Here is a 16,195-nt window from a genome sequence, read left to right as displayed (position 1 = left end):
ACGGAATTGAACTGAATTAAATTTACACAAATTTACACAATTTATACAGGTTTTCTTGTTTTATTATAAAATTTTTTTTTAGTTTTTACAGTATCCTGCGTGGCGATAAGAATAATTGTCTTGATGCCAAAAAGAGATTTTACTTTCACAAGTGGAGCAGTACAGGTATCGCCATAGCGTTCCGCTTCATTTATGCATATAAATAGCTTTATTATAATTATGCAGGGAGTTTTACAGATTATATGGACACTGCAATTTAAGTAGAACAGGAAAGGAAAAACTGAAAAAAAGGAGAGAAGATGAAAGAAAGAGGAGATAAAAGGGGGATAATGATAAAACATTTTCAGTCTGCTTCATCACCTGAAAAGAGATGTAAAACGAACAGCACAATCATGGTAGAGACATACAATAAAGTAACTCCTAGATACTATCGCTGAAAGTATTTAATCTGACATGTACTCTGTGTTACCTGAAGATAAGAATGGGCTTTCTGTATGGAAGTGAATCTCTGAGTACCTGGAACCAAGCAGCTGTAGTTGTTTCTGAAAGTGCACTTGTGCATGTAAAGTTTATCCAAAGAAAATATGTTCAATAGTGGTTGTGAAGAGCCGAAGAGGCGCCCCCCCCAAAGCACTGAGTCCAGCGCCGGGAGACCCAAAGCCCCAGACGCCCAAAGGGACCCCAAGAGCGAAGGCACCAAGGAGGGGCCAGCCCAGGAAATCCGACCCCCACCAAGGGAGGAGGACAGAAGGCCCAGAGGAAGTCCCCCAGCCACCGCAATGCTGGAGCATTGAAATAACCTCTGCTTCTTCAGCTCTGCATTTGGGTCCACTACAAGTATCCACTAATACTGAAAAAATAGGCATTACTGAATTTTCTAATGATACTGCCACCTTTGGCCAAAATACAAGCACTGCAGCTCTCTGCGACTCGTTCTAGTACTTTTACTTTACTTTTTAGTTTTTCCTTTTTTCACCTTCTATGGAAGATTTATGTTATTTTATTGGATAACAAATTCGAATGTATTTGTCTTTTCAGATCATTTTAACAAAAAAAATCGAAATAAACTTTACATGGTAACGTCTACTCCGGGGTTCTGGAAAGAAGGGTCCGTTGGATAGTTGAATCATGGATTCAGGAGAAGCAGTGAAATTTTCGTCCTGGCCGTGGAACACTGGATCAGCTCTACACCCTCAGTAGGATCCTTCGAGGTTGCATGGGAGTTTGCCCAACCAGTCTACATGTGTTTTGTAGATCTGGAGAAGGCATTCGACCGTGTCCCTCGGGGGGTACTGTGGGGGGTACTCCGGGAGTATGGCCCTTTAATAGGGGCTGTTAGGTCTCTGTATGACCGCTGTCAGAGCCTGGTCCACATTGCCGGCAGTAAGTCGGACTTGTTTCCGGTGAGGTTTGGACTCCGCCAAGGTTGCCCTTTGTTACAGATTCTGTTATGGGCAGAATTTCTAGGCGCAGCCAAGGTGTTGAGGAGATCTGTCTTGGTGGCCTTAGGATTGCATCTCTGTTATTCACAGATAATGTGGTCCTGCTGGCTTCATCAGGGCATGATCTACAGCTCTCACTGGAGCGGTTCGCAGCCGAGTGTGAAGAGGCCAGGATAAGGATCAGTGCCTCCAAATCCGAGACCATGGTCTTGAGCCGAAAAAGGGTAGAGTACCTTCTCCAGGTTGGGGAGGATGTACTGCCCCTAGTGGAGGAGTTTAAGTATCTTGTGGTCTTGTTGAAGAATGAGGGGAAGATGGAGCGGGAGTTTGATAGGTGGATTGGTGCGGTGTCTGTGTGAAATGGGCCCTGTGCTGGTCTGTTGTGGTGAAGAGAGAGCTGAGCCAAAAAGCAAATCTCTCGATTTACCAATTGATCTATGTTCCTACCCTCATCTATGGTCATGAGCTTTGGGTCATGACCGAAAGAATGACATCCCGGATACAAGCGGCTGAAATGAGTTTTCTCCGTGGTGTGTCTGGGCTCTCCCTTAGAGATAGGGTGAGAAGCTCAGTCATCCGGGGAGGACTCAGAGTAGAGCCGCTGCTCCTCCACATCGAGAGGAGCAAGTTGAGGTGGCTTGGGGATCTGGTTAGGATGCCTCCTGGACGTATCCCTGGTGAGGTGCTGCAGGCATGTCCCACTGGGAGGAGGCCCAGGGGGAGACCCAGGACGCACTGGAGGGACTATGTGTCTCTGCTGGCCTGGGAACGCCTTGGGATTCCCCCGGAGGAGCTGGCCCAAGTGGTTAGTGAGAGGGACGTCTGGGCCTCCCTACTGAAGCTAAGGTTTATCTAAAAGTTTTATGTTAAAAAAAAAAGGTGGAGGTGAAAATGTGAAGCTGTCATGTGATAAATTTACATAAATCTTAACCTTTGTATTAACAGTTATAGAGATTCTTGCATCACATGCATGTTTCATTATGCATAATAATCTGTATTTAGAGATTGTTCCCTCTGGTACAGCTCTGCTGTATTCTAATCCCAAACCAAAGATCTTTGCTGCGTTTCCTCCCGCTCTCTCTCCAACCCATTTCCTCTCTGTTTTTTTAATCAAAGCCACTTGTGCACTAAAAAAGGGAACTTTCCATGTTTTCCCCTCATTGGAAATGCTTTCATTAAAATGTCTTTTTTTTTTTCAAAATAAAAGGAAACCTTAATGAATCTAAAAATATATATAAAAAAATCTATTCCCAGCAAACTGACCTCGATTTGGTTAAATGTCTCAGTATTTTAGATTTTAAAATTTAATTCAGATTTACTATAGACACCTTAAAAAAGAAACATCTGTGACAAAGCTCTATAAAAGCTATGCTGCAGACCCTCCCTCCTGCTCCTAACCTCCTAACGGTTTTTCTTAAATCGTTATTCTTCCAGTGCTTATAGATCCCCTACTTCTTCTATGTCACCTGCTTTTCTTTCCCCATAATCAGAGATGTCCAAAGTATTCATGTTTATTCCTCCACTATAAATCCTGCTGTTTAAAAACACTTTTATAGAAGTTAGAGAATCAACTGCAGCTTTTTACTCCAGTAAAAGTATAAAAATAAAATTTTTAAAACTACTTAAAGGATAAAAGTCAAAGTAATGCAGTAAAAACCGTTAAGTTCCCTTAAAGGAACATTTTTCTACAATTCTGGATGATAACTTCATTAAACGTAATTTTCTTAGTTTTGTAACTAATGGTAACAGTGTCACATTTAACTTTTCATCATCTTGATAAACTATTTATTTTGGTTTGTGGTGAGCAACAAGTTGGGGCAGCACCGAGTCCAACCACAATGTAATTAATTGTCTGGATAAAACTAATTATTTTATTTTTTTTAAATACCAACAGGCCATAATGAAAATGAGCTTTAATAAAACAAAACTAAAGTAAGATTAGTAAGGAGTACAAAGTAAAAAGTTGTTTACAAAATAATTACTGCAGTAAAGTATACTGTAGATAACCAATATTTCTAGTTAAGGTAACAAAGTATTTGGACTTTGTTACTTGATGACTCAGTCCATGAAGGACCAAAAATGATCCCATACAGATGATTTAACAAAGGTCGAGGCTTTTTTAAAGATTAGCAGCTTTTATCAGAGAATTGTCTCAAAGAAATCTATAGGAGACAAATAACTTTCCTTTCTTCTTCAAATTAAGAGCTTTAAGCAAACATAAATGTGAAAGGTACTTTCCTCCTTACAGTTTTCTTCTGTTTTGATTTTTGTGATCTGAAAAGTTTAACAAAGTTTAAATAATAGGATACAGGAATAACCTTACTTCATTTATTAAGCATTCCTTTTATGATGTTACCATTTAATAACCACAATAAGCCTACAAATGTACCCTCCCATCAATGCACCCTATTTTATTCTATCTAGAACGTGGTCAAAGGTTTCAGTTATATTCCAGATAAAGAGGCTATTCACTGCTTGCTCTCTATGAGGTAATAAATGAATAGAATATAACGTTATTGATCTGACAATGGAGAAATTCATGGTTCCATTTGAATTGTTTAGTCCTATTTCTGATAATCCAGCAGTGAAGCACACCGTTTTTTCCTCTACTGATGGTCTGAGATTGTGCTTTTTATCTGTTCATCTCTGCAACTTTTCTCCTGCATGCATGCACAAAGTGTCATTTAAAATATAAGCAAACTGAATGCTTTGATCAGAAAAGCAAATGTCTGCTCTGCAAACTTAGATGTGCATATGTTGCAGAAACTGATTGCTGCTGTCATAAAAACTTCAAATAATAAAGAAAAACTTCAAGCTTATTCAACAGATCTATTGAAAAAAGAGTCATCCTTGAACACCTTTATGCAGTCCTTTATGAGGTGCAATAACACCATTAAAACAGAAACAATGAACCTGCACCTTAATAGATTTCTTAATGGGGTTAAAATTCATTCCTAGTAATTAGATTTGTACTTTTGTTTTCTTAGGATGAACAGTTTTTTTTTTTTTAGAAGTACAGTAATTTTGAGTTTTTGGTGGAATTCCTTCCCGATTTATGCTGCCTGCAGCCGATGATGGTCACAGAATAAAGGAAGTCAGCGTTGAACTGAAGTGTTCGATAGTTTGATTATTAGAACTAAGCGAATGCAGACAGATTGAGGGAGGGAACTTTCTGTTCGGAGGTTTATCGTTGTCTAAGTTTAGATCTTGGCTGACAGACGGTGTCTCAAGTAACAAGGCTGGAGGCTCACGACTGTGACTCCACATTCCAGATGGAAACACAGCCACACGGAAAGCTGCAGGGATACAAGCTCGGAGAAGCTGCGGATCAGAGAAAAGGCAGAGGCAGCACAGGCTTTATTCATGCACCGTCCAGTAACTGGAGATTTGACACACAGAGATCCACCGAGAACAACATAGACTATTTGATCTGAGACTCCTTCTCTGCTGGGTTTATGTCTCTGTTCTGCCTTAACTATGACAGAGGAACCAAACGCAGAAGTTCAGCAGCCTTCAGTCTCTGGGTCTAGGCAACATTTTTTAAGAGATGTCATCTTTCATGGAAAGTTTAGGGTGAGTATCATTTTAAATACCAAGAACATGCACAGAAAAAAAAAATTAATGTAAAAAAACAAACAAAAAAAGCATCCTGTATCTGTCTGACTTGGGCAGTTTGACAGGATATCATCTGTTGTCTTTAGAAAGTTTAACAATCATTTAATTTGTTTTGAAACTACATTAAAAGATAGATTAACATTTTGCTTTTTGTTATTTTACTGATTCTGTATTTCTTAGCTTTATGAATCTAAATCCAAATGAAGCACTGATGTTGCGTCCTGTTTTGGTTAAATATAAAAAAATAATGAAGAAGATTGTTTCTTCTAAGCAACTTCGCCTTTAAGCTATTTGGTCTGTTTTTATTGTTGTGGTAGATATCAAACACACTGCAAAAACGATCTAGAAATAAGTTTTCTTAAATTAAGTGTATTTTCCCCTTAATTTCAGTTGGTAAGTAAGATTATTTAAAATACATGATTTAAAACAAGATAATTAGATAATAACCTGGAATAAGACAATTCAATTGTTTATTTTTTCTTATTTTAAATGTAAATTGTGTCTCACTTACCTCCTCAATTCAAGAAAAAAAATCTAGAACTGTACTTATTTAGAATTCAGTTTTGTGAAGTGAACTGCCTCTTAATTCCAGGTAATGACAGTATTCATTATTCCCCACAGAGTTTCCTTTCCACTGAGAGCCAATACCTGTAGCCAACGCACACTTCTTCTCACACAAATCTAAATGACCTAGATTACAGTCTGAAGCTGTAATCTAGGTCTCAGAAACATTAGCAAATGAGTGGGCTGCATTCCCTTTAATTTATAATAACAATACAGTGTGGAGATTGAACTGTTTCTAAAATTATTTGTTTCCCGACTGAATATAAAAACCTAAATCCTAAAGGTGTCTGTGGTTTCTTAAAGGAGCTGTTAAATGAGTTCAACAGGCTGCTTTTCTTTGGTCCATTGAGTTTAGAAATTCCCTACAATGTCTGCGTTACTGAGACACCAAGTAAAGGAATATCAAGAATGTCCACTAGATGGCAGCAAAGACCAAACAATTGGAAAGAAAAGCTTTATGGTTTCTCTGGTCCCTCCAGAAACCAGTTAGATGACAGGTTTGGTTTTAACCTGTCCTTTAGTTAATTTAAATATATTCTTGGCTTTGCCTCATCCAATGCTTTGCAAAAGTTTTCGTACCCTTTAAATGCTTTCCCGATTTTTAACGGTGGTTGTAAATGTCTGATACTTCTGTTAGGGTTAACCAACATCACTGACAACCTCACGCAGGTGAATTGTGTGGCCTTGCAGGTGAAACTGATTGAGGGAAAACATTTATAGTGAGTAAACAGCATATATCAATATATGAAATAAGAGAAATCGATATTTTCCGACCACAAGCTGCAAGTCTTTTGAGGTACTAGAATCAGATTTAGAATCAGGATCAGAAATACTTCAATAATCCCAGAGGGAAATTACTTAATTACTTACTAAATTTGTAAATCTACATTTTGTTGTCCTTCTTTGCTAATTGGTGCATGCTAAGCCAGAATGCATGCAGAGTGAGTAGAAGGAGTTCATTTGGAGTTTGGCCACAGGTTTTGTTTTCACCATTTTGCCGTTGTTTATTGATGCTTAAGCAGTTTTACTGCATTAGTTATTTCCTTCAGGTCTCATTTCTGACTAATTTCTAGTGTTCTGTTTAGGTTTATTTTGTCTTTTTGTTTTGCTTAATGTTCCATTTCTGTCTAGTTTAAGTCTCCTCCGTCAGCCTTTCCTGCATTCTGCTAATTTACTTCATTCATCTCAGCTATCTACACTGTTTCTCCTCATTTATTCCACAAATGTTTCCTTACGTTTCCCTCCAGTTAAGCTCAATGGTTTTTAGCTGGTTTCGTCTGTTGTCCCATGCCCCTGTTTTTCTCAGTCATTCTTGTCCTATAATACTCAGTATTATTTTTGCTTCACCTATTGACTAGTTTATTTTCTAATTCTAGACCCTTCTGTGTCAAATGGTCCTCCTCCCTCAGCTTCCCTGCATCCATTCTGCTCTAGCCGCTCCTCATAACCCCCTGAATAACTCACTTGCATTTAATGCCATTCTTTCCTGGGTTTTCAAGCTTCGTCGTTGTCATTCTACTTTGCTGTGAAAAGATCCAAGGTGTGAAAACTTTTTCAAACACCAGATGTCTCTGAGGCTTCTGTTGGGTTTATAATGTCAGCTGGTTGGAAATATCTCAGTAAATCTCTCAGATCTTGGCAAATGTTGAGACTTTAGGTGGCAAATCTTGCGATCATGATGTTTACAGAGAATGAATCGAGTTAATTCTTGTAAATCCTGTGGCTGATTATGCTGAGTCCTTGTAGGGCTGAGACTTCATGGCTGTGTGAGTGGGGATTTAACAAACAAAAATAAAATAAAAGACACTTTAACTGAGGGATGGGAGACTCCAGGATCCTGCAGCTTTTAGATTTTTCCTTTGTCCAAAACATCTGAATGAAATGGTTGAATTACCTCCTTGGTATGCAGTCAATTGCTAAATCCCAGGCCGCCCCCTAAGCTCCGCGCACTTCACTGTCATTGTCACTTCCAATTACTTGGAATTAGACGTAGACAAGTTTTATTGTCATTTTGTATATAGAGTGTATACAAAACGAAATTTTGTTCAGTACAGCTTTCATGACATTTCCATTCATAAAGTGCAGCAGTGATCAAATGCAAACAGTGAGGGAGAAAAAACATGGCGAAAAAAAAACCACATTGATCTGGAAGTTCAGAGCATTAATATCTATGGTGCAATATTTTGGTTTGGTATTATCAGTGTGATGCAGAGTCTGTGACATGATTTAGAGTTTTCTCAACAGTTCAGCAGTCTTATGGCGGTGGACCCAGCCTGGGATCTTTCTTCATGGAGTTTGCATGGTTTCCCTGAGCATGTGTGGATTCTCCCCTGGTACTCCGGCTTCCTTCCAAAGTCCAAAAACATGACTGTTACGTTAATTGGCTTCTCTAAATCCTCTTTAGGTGTGAGTGTGTGTCTAAATGGTTGTTTGTTCTGTTTGATTTGACACCCATGAGTAGAGATAATGCAGCCTGATGATATTTACACCGCATCAGATACTGTCCCCCCATGTTAAGAAGAGGGGAACACTATTTGACGGGGTTTAGAAGCCCATCAGATACCGTTACCCCCATGTTAAGTAGGGGAATGCTATCTGACAGGGTTTATAGGCCCGTCAGATACCGTTACCCCCATGTTAAGTAGGGGAACGCTGTCAGACGGGGTTTATAGGCCCATCAGATAGCGTTCCCCCCTGATGTCATTTACGTTGAGTTGCAATAAATGCTAAACTCTCTGCAGGTTCTTGTCTTTGTTGTGCGCTCTATTCAGCTGGCTTTGAAACACACTGCGAGAAGGTGGGGGCTGGGTGCTGAGGGTTACGGGGGCGAGAAACGCAAAAGTAACGCAATAGTTACTTTTACTAGTAACTAGTTACTTTTATTGTGGAGTAACTCAGTTACTAACTCAGTTACTTTTTGGGAGAAGTAACTAGTAACTGTAACTAATTACTCTTTTTAAAGTAACGTGCCCAACACTGTCTGTGACTCTATGGCGACCTGTCCAGGAGGTTTCTGACTTTTACGCAAAACCTGCTGGAGATGAGATCCATCTTCTACCTGAATGGTAGAAGATGGATGGATGGAAGATATCTGGATGAATTCACAAGCATCTGCTGGCATCTAGGCTTGAATCTGTCTAAATGAAGGTTAGACTGTACATGTTTTAATCTTGGCTTAGAGAGCAGAAGGCCTGTTTACATAAAGCTGCAACTATCTGCAGACTTAACTTGCTGCAAGTTGTTTGTCTTGCCAAACTCTAGTGAACCTACTGGTCCCATTGTTTAGCTCGTAGCTGCTGTCCAAATCACATAACATGAAGAAATGCTCAGTTTGGCTGAAGATGAATAAAGAAGATGTTAGGGTGTGTTGCTGTTTGTGGCTGCAGGAAGTTAACAGATGATCAAAGCTCCCTACCTATCGGGGTGGATGTAGTTTGCTCCTATGCATAACACTGTGGATGTGCTCCCAGCAGCGTTCATGTGTGACTGATCTTCAGATCTAGATTTATATTTAGAAATCGTAAAGCAAAAGCCAGAGGTTATGACAGCTCCTAATTTACCAACTATATATCCTAGGGTTTCTAGGAAGGGCCATGGCAGCTGTGATGGATACCTTGACTTATTTGGGATGAAACTTCGGCCCAAACTATGGAAACCATTCATCTGCATCCACTATATGTTTAATCCAGCATATCCCAGAAAATGCATCATTTAAATTATGGTAACAACTATTTGGTCGGACTCCAGATCAAGAGTAGAATATCTGTAGGTTATTTGTAGGGGGCGCCATTTGTAAAGTTAAGCATTCAGAAATTAGGAGCAATATTAATGGTTATTTAGCGTAGTTTAAGAGAAAAATAAGGAGATTCTTTTTTTTCTTTTTTTTTCACTAAGTCATCCATTCATTTATAGAATTCTTTATTTATAAGAATAAAAATATATATATCTTTATCTATATTTAATTTAGAGATTTTTTTTCAAATATATATTTAGCTCCAAATACATTTTTTTGTCAATAAACTAAAGATTTAGTTTGGAGCTGAATAAATATTTTACAAAGTTAGATTCTTATAAATGAAGAACATAGTGAAAATATTGAGTAGGAAAAAAATAATTCCCTTATTAAATAACCCTAAATTTATTAAATTTATTTTATTAATGGTTGAAAATAAACCCTCCATCTTCCATCCATCCATCCATCCATCCATCCATCCATCCATCCATCCATCCATCCATCCATCAACCCACTCATCCATCCATCCAACCATCCATCCATCCATCCATCCATCCATCCATCCATCCATCCATCATCCATCCATCCATCCATCCATCCATCCATCCATCCATCCATCCATCCATTCATCCGTCCATCAACCCACTCATTCATCCATCATCCATCCATCCATCCATCCATCCATCAACCCACTCATCCATCCATCATCCATCCATCCATCCATCCATCCGTCCGTCCATCAACCCACTCATCCATCCATCATCCATCCATCCATCCATCCATCCATCCATCCATCCATCCATCCATCCATCCATCCAGCCAACCATCCATCCATCCATCCATCCATCCACTCATCCATCCATCCATCCATCCATCCATCAATCCATCCATCAACCCACTCATCCATCCATCCATCCATCCATCCACTCATCCATCCATCCATCCATCCATCCATCCACTCATCCATCCATCCATCCAACCATCCATCCATCCATCCATCCATCCATCCATCCGTCCGTCCATCAACCCACTCATCCATCCATCATCCATCCACTCATCCATCCATCCATCCATCCATCCATCCAACCATCCATCCATCCATCCATCCATCCATCCACTCATCCATCCATCCATCCATCCATCCATCAATCCATCCATCAACCCACTCATCCATCCATCCATCCATCCATCCACTCATCCATCCATCCATCCATCCATCCATCCATCCATCCATCCATCAATCCATCCATCAACCCACTCATCCATCCATCCATCCATCCATCCATCAACCCATCCATCAACCCACTCATCCATCCATCCATCCATCCATCCATCCATCCATCCATCCATCAATCCATCCATCAACCCACTCATCCATCCATCCATCCACTCATCCATCCATCCATCCATCCATCCATCCATCCATCCATCCATCCATCCATCCATCCATCCATCCATCCATCCATCCATCCATCCATCCATCCATCAACCCACTCATCCATCCATCCATCCATCCATCCATCCATCCATCCATCCATCCATCCATCCATCCATCCATCCATCAACCCACTCATCCATCCATCCATCCATCCATCCATCCATCCATCCATCCATCCATCCATCCATCCATCCATCCATCCATCCATCCATCAGGGATGGACAGGTTGCCAGTCCATCACAGTCCAGCACAGAGACACAGCGCCATCTCCACACGCCTAAGGACAACTTAACAGTCATGTTTTTGGACTGTGGGAGGAACCAGGAGGGAAGCCATGCATGCACAGGGAGAACATGCAAACTCCATGCAGAAAGACCCAGGGCCGGGAATTAAACCCAGGACCTTCTTACTGCAATGCAGCAGAGCTACGACTGACTGCTTACAAACTGTCCAGTTGGGTGGAGGTTTGACAGGACCCAAACGCAGACACTGAAGCTGATGGTGGTTACTTGCAGATTTAATAACAAAATAGGGTAACAGATGCAGAATTTCACAAAAAATATCCACAAAATGCACAGAAATACCGAAAACCAGGATTTCTAACAACAAGGGGGCAAAGAAATGATGACAAACCAGCTGCAGTGACTCAGCCAGAGGTGCATATATGGGAGAGAGAAACAAAAACCAGGCTAATCAGTAGATTGGGAGCAGGTGTGGACGGAGGAGTCTAGAAGGGAGCTAGGGAGAAGAAGAATGATGCTAGAGGGCAAACAAGAAATATCTAAGAACTCAAAAACAATCAAAAATAACTACAACACAAAAATGGAAATAAGAAAACTCAAAATCAATGAAAACTCAAAGATAAAACTTAAGCAGAACCAAAACCATGACATAAACCCGCTGCTTGTTTTACTCATTCAATTATCCTCTTAGTTGATTCAACAAAATACTGTGAGAAAGCTGGGATGTTCAAACTGATCTACACAGCAGCTTCTGTCCATCTAAGTACGTCATGTAACCCAGACATTTAAATAAATGGAAATAAACTGTCTGGCTGCTCATCAGCCCTCCTTTGGCTAAAGCACTGACTACTCAGAGCTCTTTACAGTCTTCAGATCTACTTCACTGCACAGTAGCAACGTTTTCCTCTTGTTTCTAAACTGTAAGGAACAATGCTGCTTTTCTATCAGAGGTTTTCTGAATCTTCAATCCTCTCCATTATTGTCTTTGCTGATCTTAGGCCCTCAGTCCGGAGGAAAGCACCAGCTGCTATCATGGGCTTTTTTTCCAGGATGGTCAGCGGCGCGTTGACTACGTTCTCACTTATCCTCTGAGGAAGTCAGGTGGAGGCCGTTCTAGTCGACAGTCAGACCACAGTCTGACGGAGAATCCTGTCTCCGGCAACCCAAGTCCCAACAAGCAGGTCCAAGCCGGATCCACGGTGGCTGATGTGGAAATGGGCGTTCTGGGAGAGACGTTTAACAGCCACGAGGATCACAAAGCCTTCAGGAGGGAGGAGTTTGAGAAAAACCTGAAAGACATGGGGCTGGAGCTGGAAAAAGACGAGGAAGTGAGTCAATGTTTTCATTTCTAAAAAGTTTAATGGCTGCATTTCACATGGATAGAAAAACTAATACAGAAACATTCAGCCTGATTTTAATGCTCATGCTGCACGAAACAACAGATATTAAATATTTATTTCTCATTTAGATCTGGGTGCATTTTGCAATGGTTGATGGTTAGAATCCTGCAGAAATGCCAAAACCTCTAGCTCTCATACAAGAACAAAAGTTCCTGCTCTTCTGTTTGGATAACCAAGAATTGACTTTAATGGGAATTTTGAAAAAACAAAACAAAACAAAAAATAGGTTTGTAAATACAACAAATAACTGATATTACTCATATAAATGAATTTATTTTTGCTTTATTAAGTTTATCTTCAGATTGTTTTCTACCTCTACTTTCAGCTTCATCGCTGGATTGCAACTGATACCACAGAAAAACAAAAACAATCAAATTCTTTTCCTAAAATCACTTGGTTTCAGTTTGGAAAATGAGGATTTAGTTCTGGTTTCAGGTTTGGTGCCAGATAACTTTTAGGTTTACTGATAAAATTATTTAGCCATAAAGATTTTGGTTTAGAGAGAAGCGTTTATCTCTAGATCTGTACAGAAACATGATTTTCTTATCTAGACATTTAGATCATTTCATTTTCAGATTCTGTGGTTATTTGTTACGCAACAATTTTTCATTTAGCAAAGGAAAACAAACAACAAATCACAAAGTCCTGTTTTAGACAATTTAGGCAATTCAGTCCAACATTTATTTTATTTTGTATCCAGTATTCTATCAGTGAGTCTAAACAGAGAAAAATCAAAAAGAGTCGGCCCATCTCTGCTTTTCTATTTAATTCTTTTTGATATTTCTTTCAATCTCTTCATGAATTTGATTTGAAGTAAGAAAGTGTTTTTAAAAAATATAAGTTAATGTAGCAAATAAAATCAAACTTTTATCATGTTGATAAATTGTGTCAAACTGAACTCTTGCATATTTTTTTATCAATGTTGTTCATTATTTCATAATTTCTCTTTGTAAATTTAGACAACTTTTTGTCGTTTTCTATACAATCTGTTTTTACAGAACATTTCCATTTTCTTAAAGTGCAGCAGTGATCAAATATAAACAGTGTGGGAGAAAAAAACGAATTGATATGGAAGTTCAGAGCATTAACATCTATGGTGCCAGTATGCAGTGTTTTGGTTTGGTGTTATCAGTGTCATGCTGGTCCTGCATTGAATGCTGTGAAGCCTCTTCCCAGAGGGCAGCAGGGAGAACAGTCCATGATGGGGGGGTGAGGGATCATTGATGATGTCACGGGCTCGGAACACGCAGCGCTGGGATGAAATGTCTTTAATGGAGGGAAGAGGAGCCCCCATGATCCTCTCTGCTGTTCTCACTTTTTTTTAAATTCACATGAATGTGGAAAGAATAATTTGAGATCAGCAAACATTCATTATTGAAAAAAAGCCCCTGCTGACCTGCAAGTGTTTTTGTTTAGCCTAAGGTTCAGAGGGACACAGTTATGAGCTATAGAAATATTTAGCTGTAACTTCATGAAAATTGGCATCTATGGCACCTCCAGCCATCACTGGTGTATTTGCTGAGTCACTGTTATTATGCTGAATTTGGCCAGAAACAATCTAAGCCGGTTTTAATGTTTTATTCTAAATAAACTCCAACAGGTAAAGTCTGTCGGTTAAAATTCAAACCAGGAGCAGATTTTTGCAGCTTTATTGCTATAAAGAGAAGCTAAAATAATAATCTTAATAATGTTAAGGATCTTAACATTCTTAAAAAAAAATAAACTAAGGTATTTCTTTAATACAGTTTATATTGAATGTTTATTTATTTGTGCTGAATGTAGAACAGTATCATATAGAAATTCCTATTGTGTGTGTCTGGCAGGCCATGATTCCCGGCCTAGGCTTCGTAAAGATTCACGCGCCGTGGAGCGTTCTCTGTCGAGAGGCTGAATTAATGAAGCTAAAGATGCCCACCAAGAAGGTACGTTCAACCGGTTCCTAAAGTCATTCAGTCTTTTTCTCAAACATGCTGGGCTATTTTTGTTTGTTTTTAATTACTAAACATATATATACAATGTATACACACACACACATCTATATACATACATACATACATACATACATGTAAACGTACATATACATACCTAAACAAACACATTAGGGCAAGAACCACCTTTTTACATCGGCACTCAGAGTACTGCAACTCCCCACCCCCCCAATCATCAGTGCCACATCCCAACACCAGTCCCTCCACCTGTTCCCCCCACCGGTCCGACCTCTCGCCCCAAAGTGCCACCCCCTTCCCCTCCTCATCACAGTTCATGCTGAAAAATATCAGTTTGAGCCTTTTTTTTTTAAAACAGACTCATGCTTGGACATTGCTTTATCTCTTTTTTGAGTTTCTTCCAGACATTTATAGCACTGACTGAAATGCACATTCTCTTCATGGTGGTTCGAACCCTCAAGGTTCTGGAGTCAAGGTTTTACCTTTAGTCATAGCCCCTGACTCGTGCTTGTGCATGCTATGATGCATACACAGGCAGTGACATTTAGAACGTAGTATATATGTTTGAAGTTCTAGTGTTTCAGCCACAGTGTTGAGATGTTTTTGACCAGAAACTAAAGGCATGCGCCTTAAAATGCTTTTTACCCAAAACCTGCTGGAGATAGGTACATGTAGCCATCCTTGACTCTGATAGATGGATATCTGATAGAGGTATGACAGTGACTACAGGACAACAGTGATTGAGGGGTAGCAGGGACTGAGGTCTGTCTTTTGTTTTTTTCAGGTCTATGAGGTCAAACAATCAAGCAGCGTTGTGAAGAAAATCAGCTCCCTGGTCAATAAAGCTCTGGAGCCGTTGCGTCCTAATGTTGAGGAACATCATTCCAAGAACATCAAGCACCTGTCCCACTCATTCTCCAGGGAGAAGCAGCACCTGTAAGCTAACATTTATATCTAGTCAAAATGTCAGCTGGGAGAGGAGTGTAACATTCTGTAACATTCTAGTGTTTGCATCACAAACAACACAGCTTCCCCACAGAGTATATATTAATTATTACGGCACCAATTAACCCATAACAACACTACCATCACCAACACTATGCAGGCATGGATCTTTAAAAGGAAAAGTGAAGCTGCTTTCTGATCAATAAATATCTGACCACTTCCAGAAATTCCTAAAACACTGCATCTCCTAGGTGATCAATCCCTCTATTATATATATAATATAATATATATTATATTAACAGAACAGCTCACTGCAGCAGCAGCAAAGGATCCATCTTGTCTGGCAGAACTGTGAGAATTGCACAAGCTTGGGGTTTTGTTGAAATATAAAGAAGTCAGCTATTAAGTAATGTTTGAAGCAACAGGTCAATGCTGTTGAACTATATAGTCAGATAAAAAGTAGTTGTTTCCATGAGTCTAGTGCAGACCGGAGCAGAAATCTGGCAAGACGTTGTGCAGCGTTAATCCTGCCCAGAGATGGGAAGTAACGAAGTACAAATACTTCGTCACTGTACTCAAGTAGATTTTTCTGACATTTTTACTTTACTTTACTACTTATTTTTATGGCAACTTTTTACTTCTACTCCTTACATTTTTTACATCCTCCTTACATCAACAGATTCGGCGGTATTCATTCGCGGCAAATCATTGCAGCTTGGTGGCGGTGGTGTTAGCATAGTAGTATGGACGACGAGATGATTGAAAATGAGCACAACAGAGATTTAGTCCTATTGGCAGACATCCATTTAAAATGTAGGCAACGGCATGAAGAAAGTGGTTTCTACTTTTACTTTTATACTTTAAGTAAAT

At 39.6% G+C, this 16,195-nt stretch overlaps 1 protein-coding gene across 1 annotated transcript in view; it reads left to right on the top strand.

The window, feature by feature from the left end:
- The first annotated feature begins 4,668 nt into the window (after positions 1-4,668).
- The window catches only part of LOC119793857 (anoctamin-1-like), a 75,577-nt gene continuing 64,050 nt past the window's right edge, over positions 4,669-16,195 (top strand). Inside the window, exons 1-4 of the mRNA XM_038301141.1 lie at positions 4,669-5,015; positions 12,033-12,362; positions 14,258-14,356; positions 15,165-15,316. Coding sequence (XP_038157069.1) covers positions 4,920-5,015; positions 12,033-12,362; positions 14,258-14,356; positions 15,165-15,316 — 677 coding nt within the window. The 5' untranslated portion in view covers positions 4,669-4,919. The remainder of the gene's footprint in view (positions 5,016-12,032; positions 12,363-14,257; positions 14,357-15,164; positions 15,317-16,195) is intronic.

This window comes from Cyprinodon tularosa, unplaced genomic scaffold, assembly GCF_016077235.1.
Source record: "Cyprinodon tularosa strain WSP-4 unplaced genomic scaffold, ASM1607723v1 ctg461, whole genome shotgun sequence".
In the NCBI taxonomy this organism is placed as follows: Eukaryota; Metazoa; Chordata; class Actinopteri; order Cyprinodontiformes; family Cyprinodontidae; genus Cyprinodon; species Cyprinodon tularosa.
Note: the sequence above shows the minus strand (reverse complement) of the source record. Positions and strands in the feature narration are given on the sequence as shown.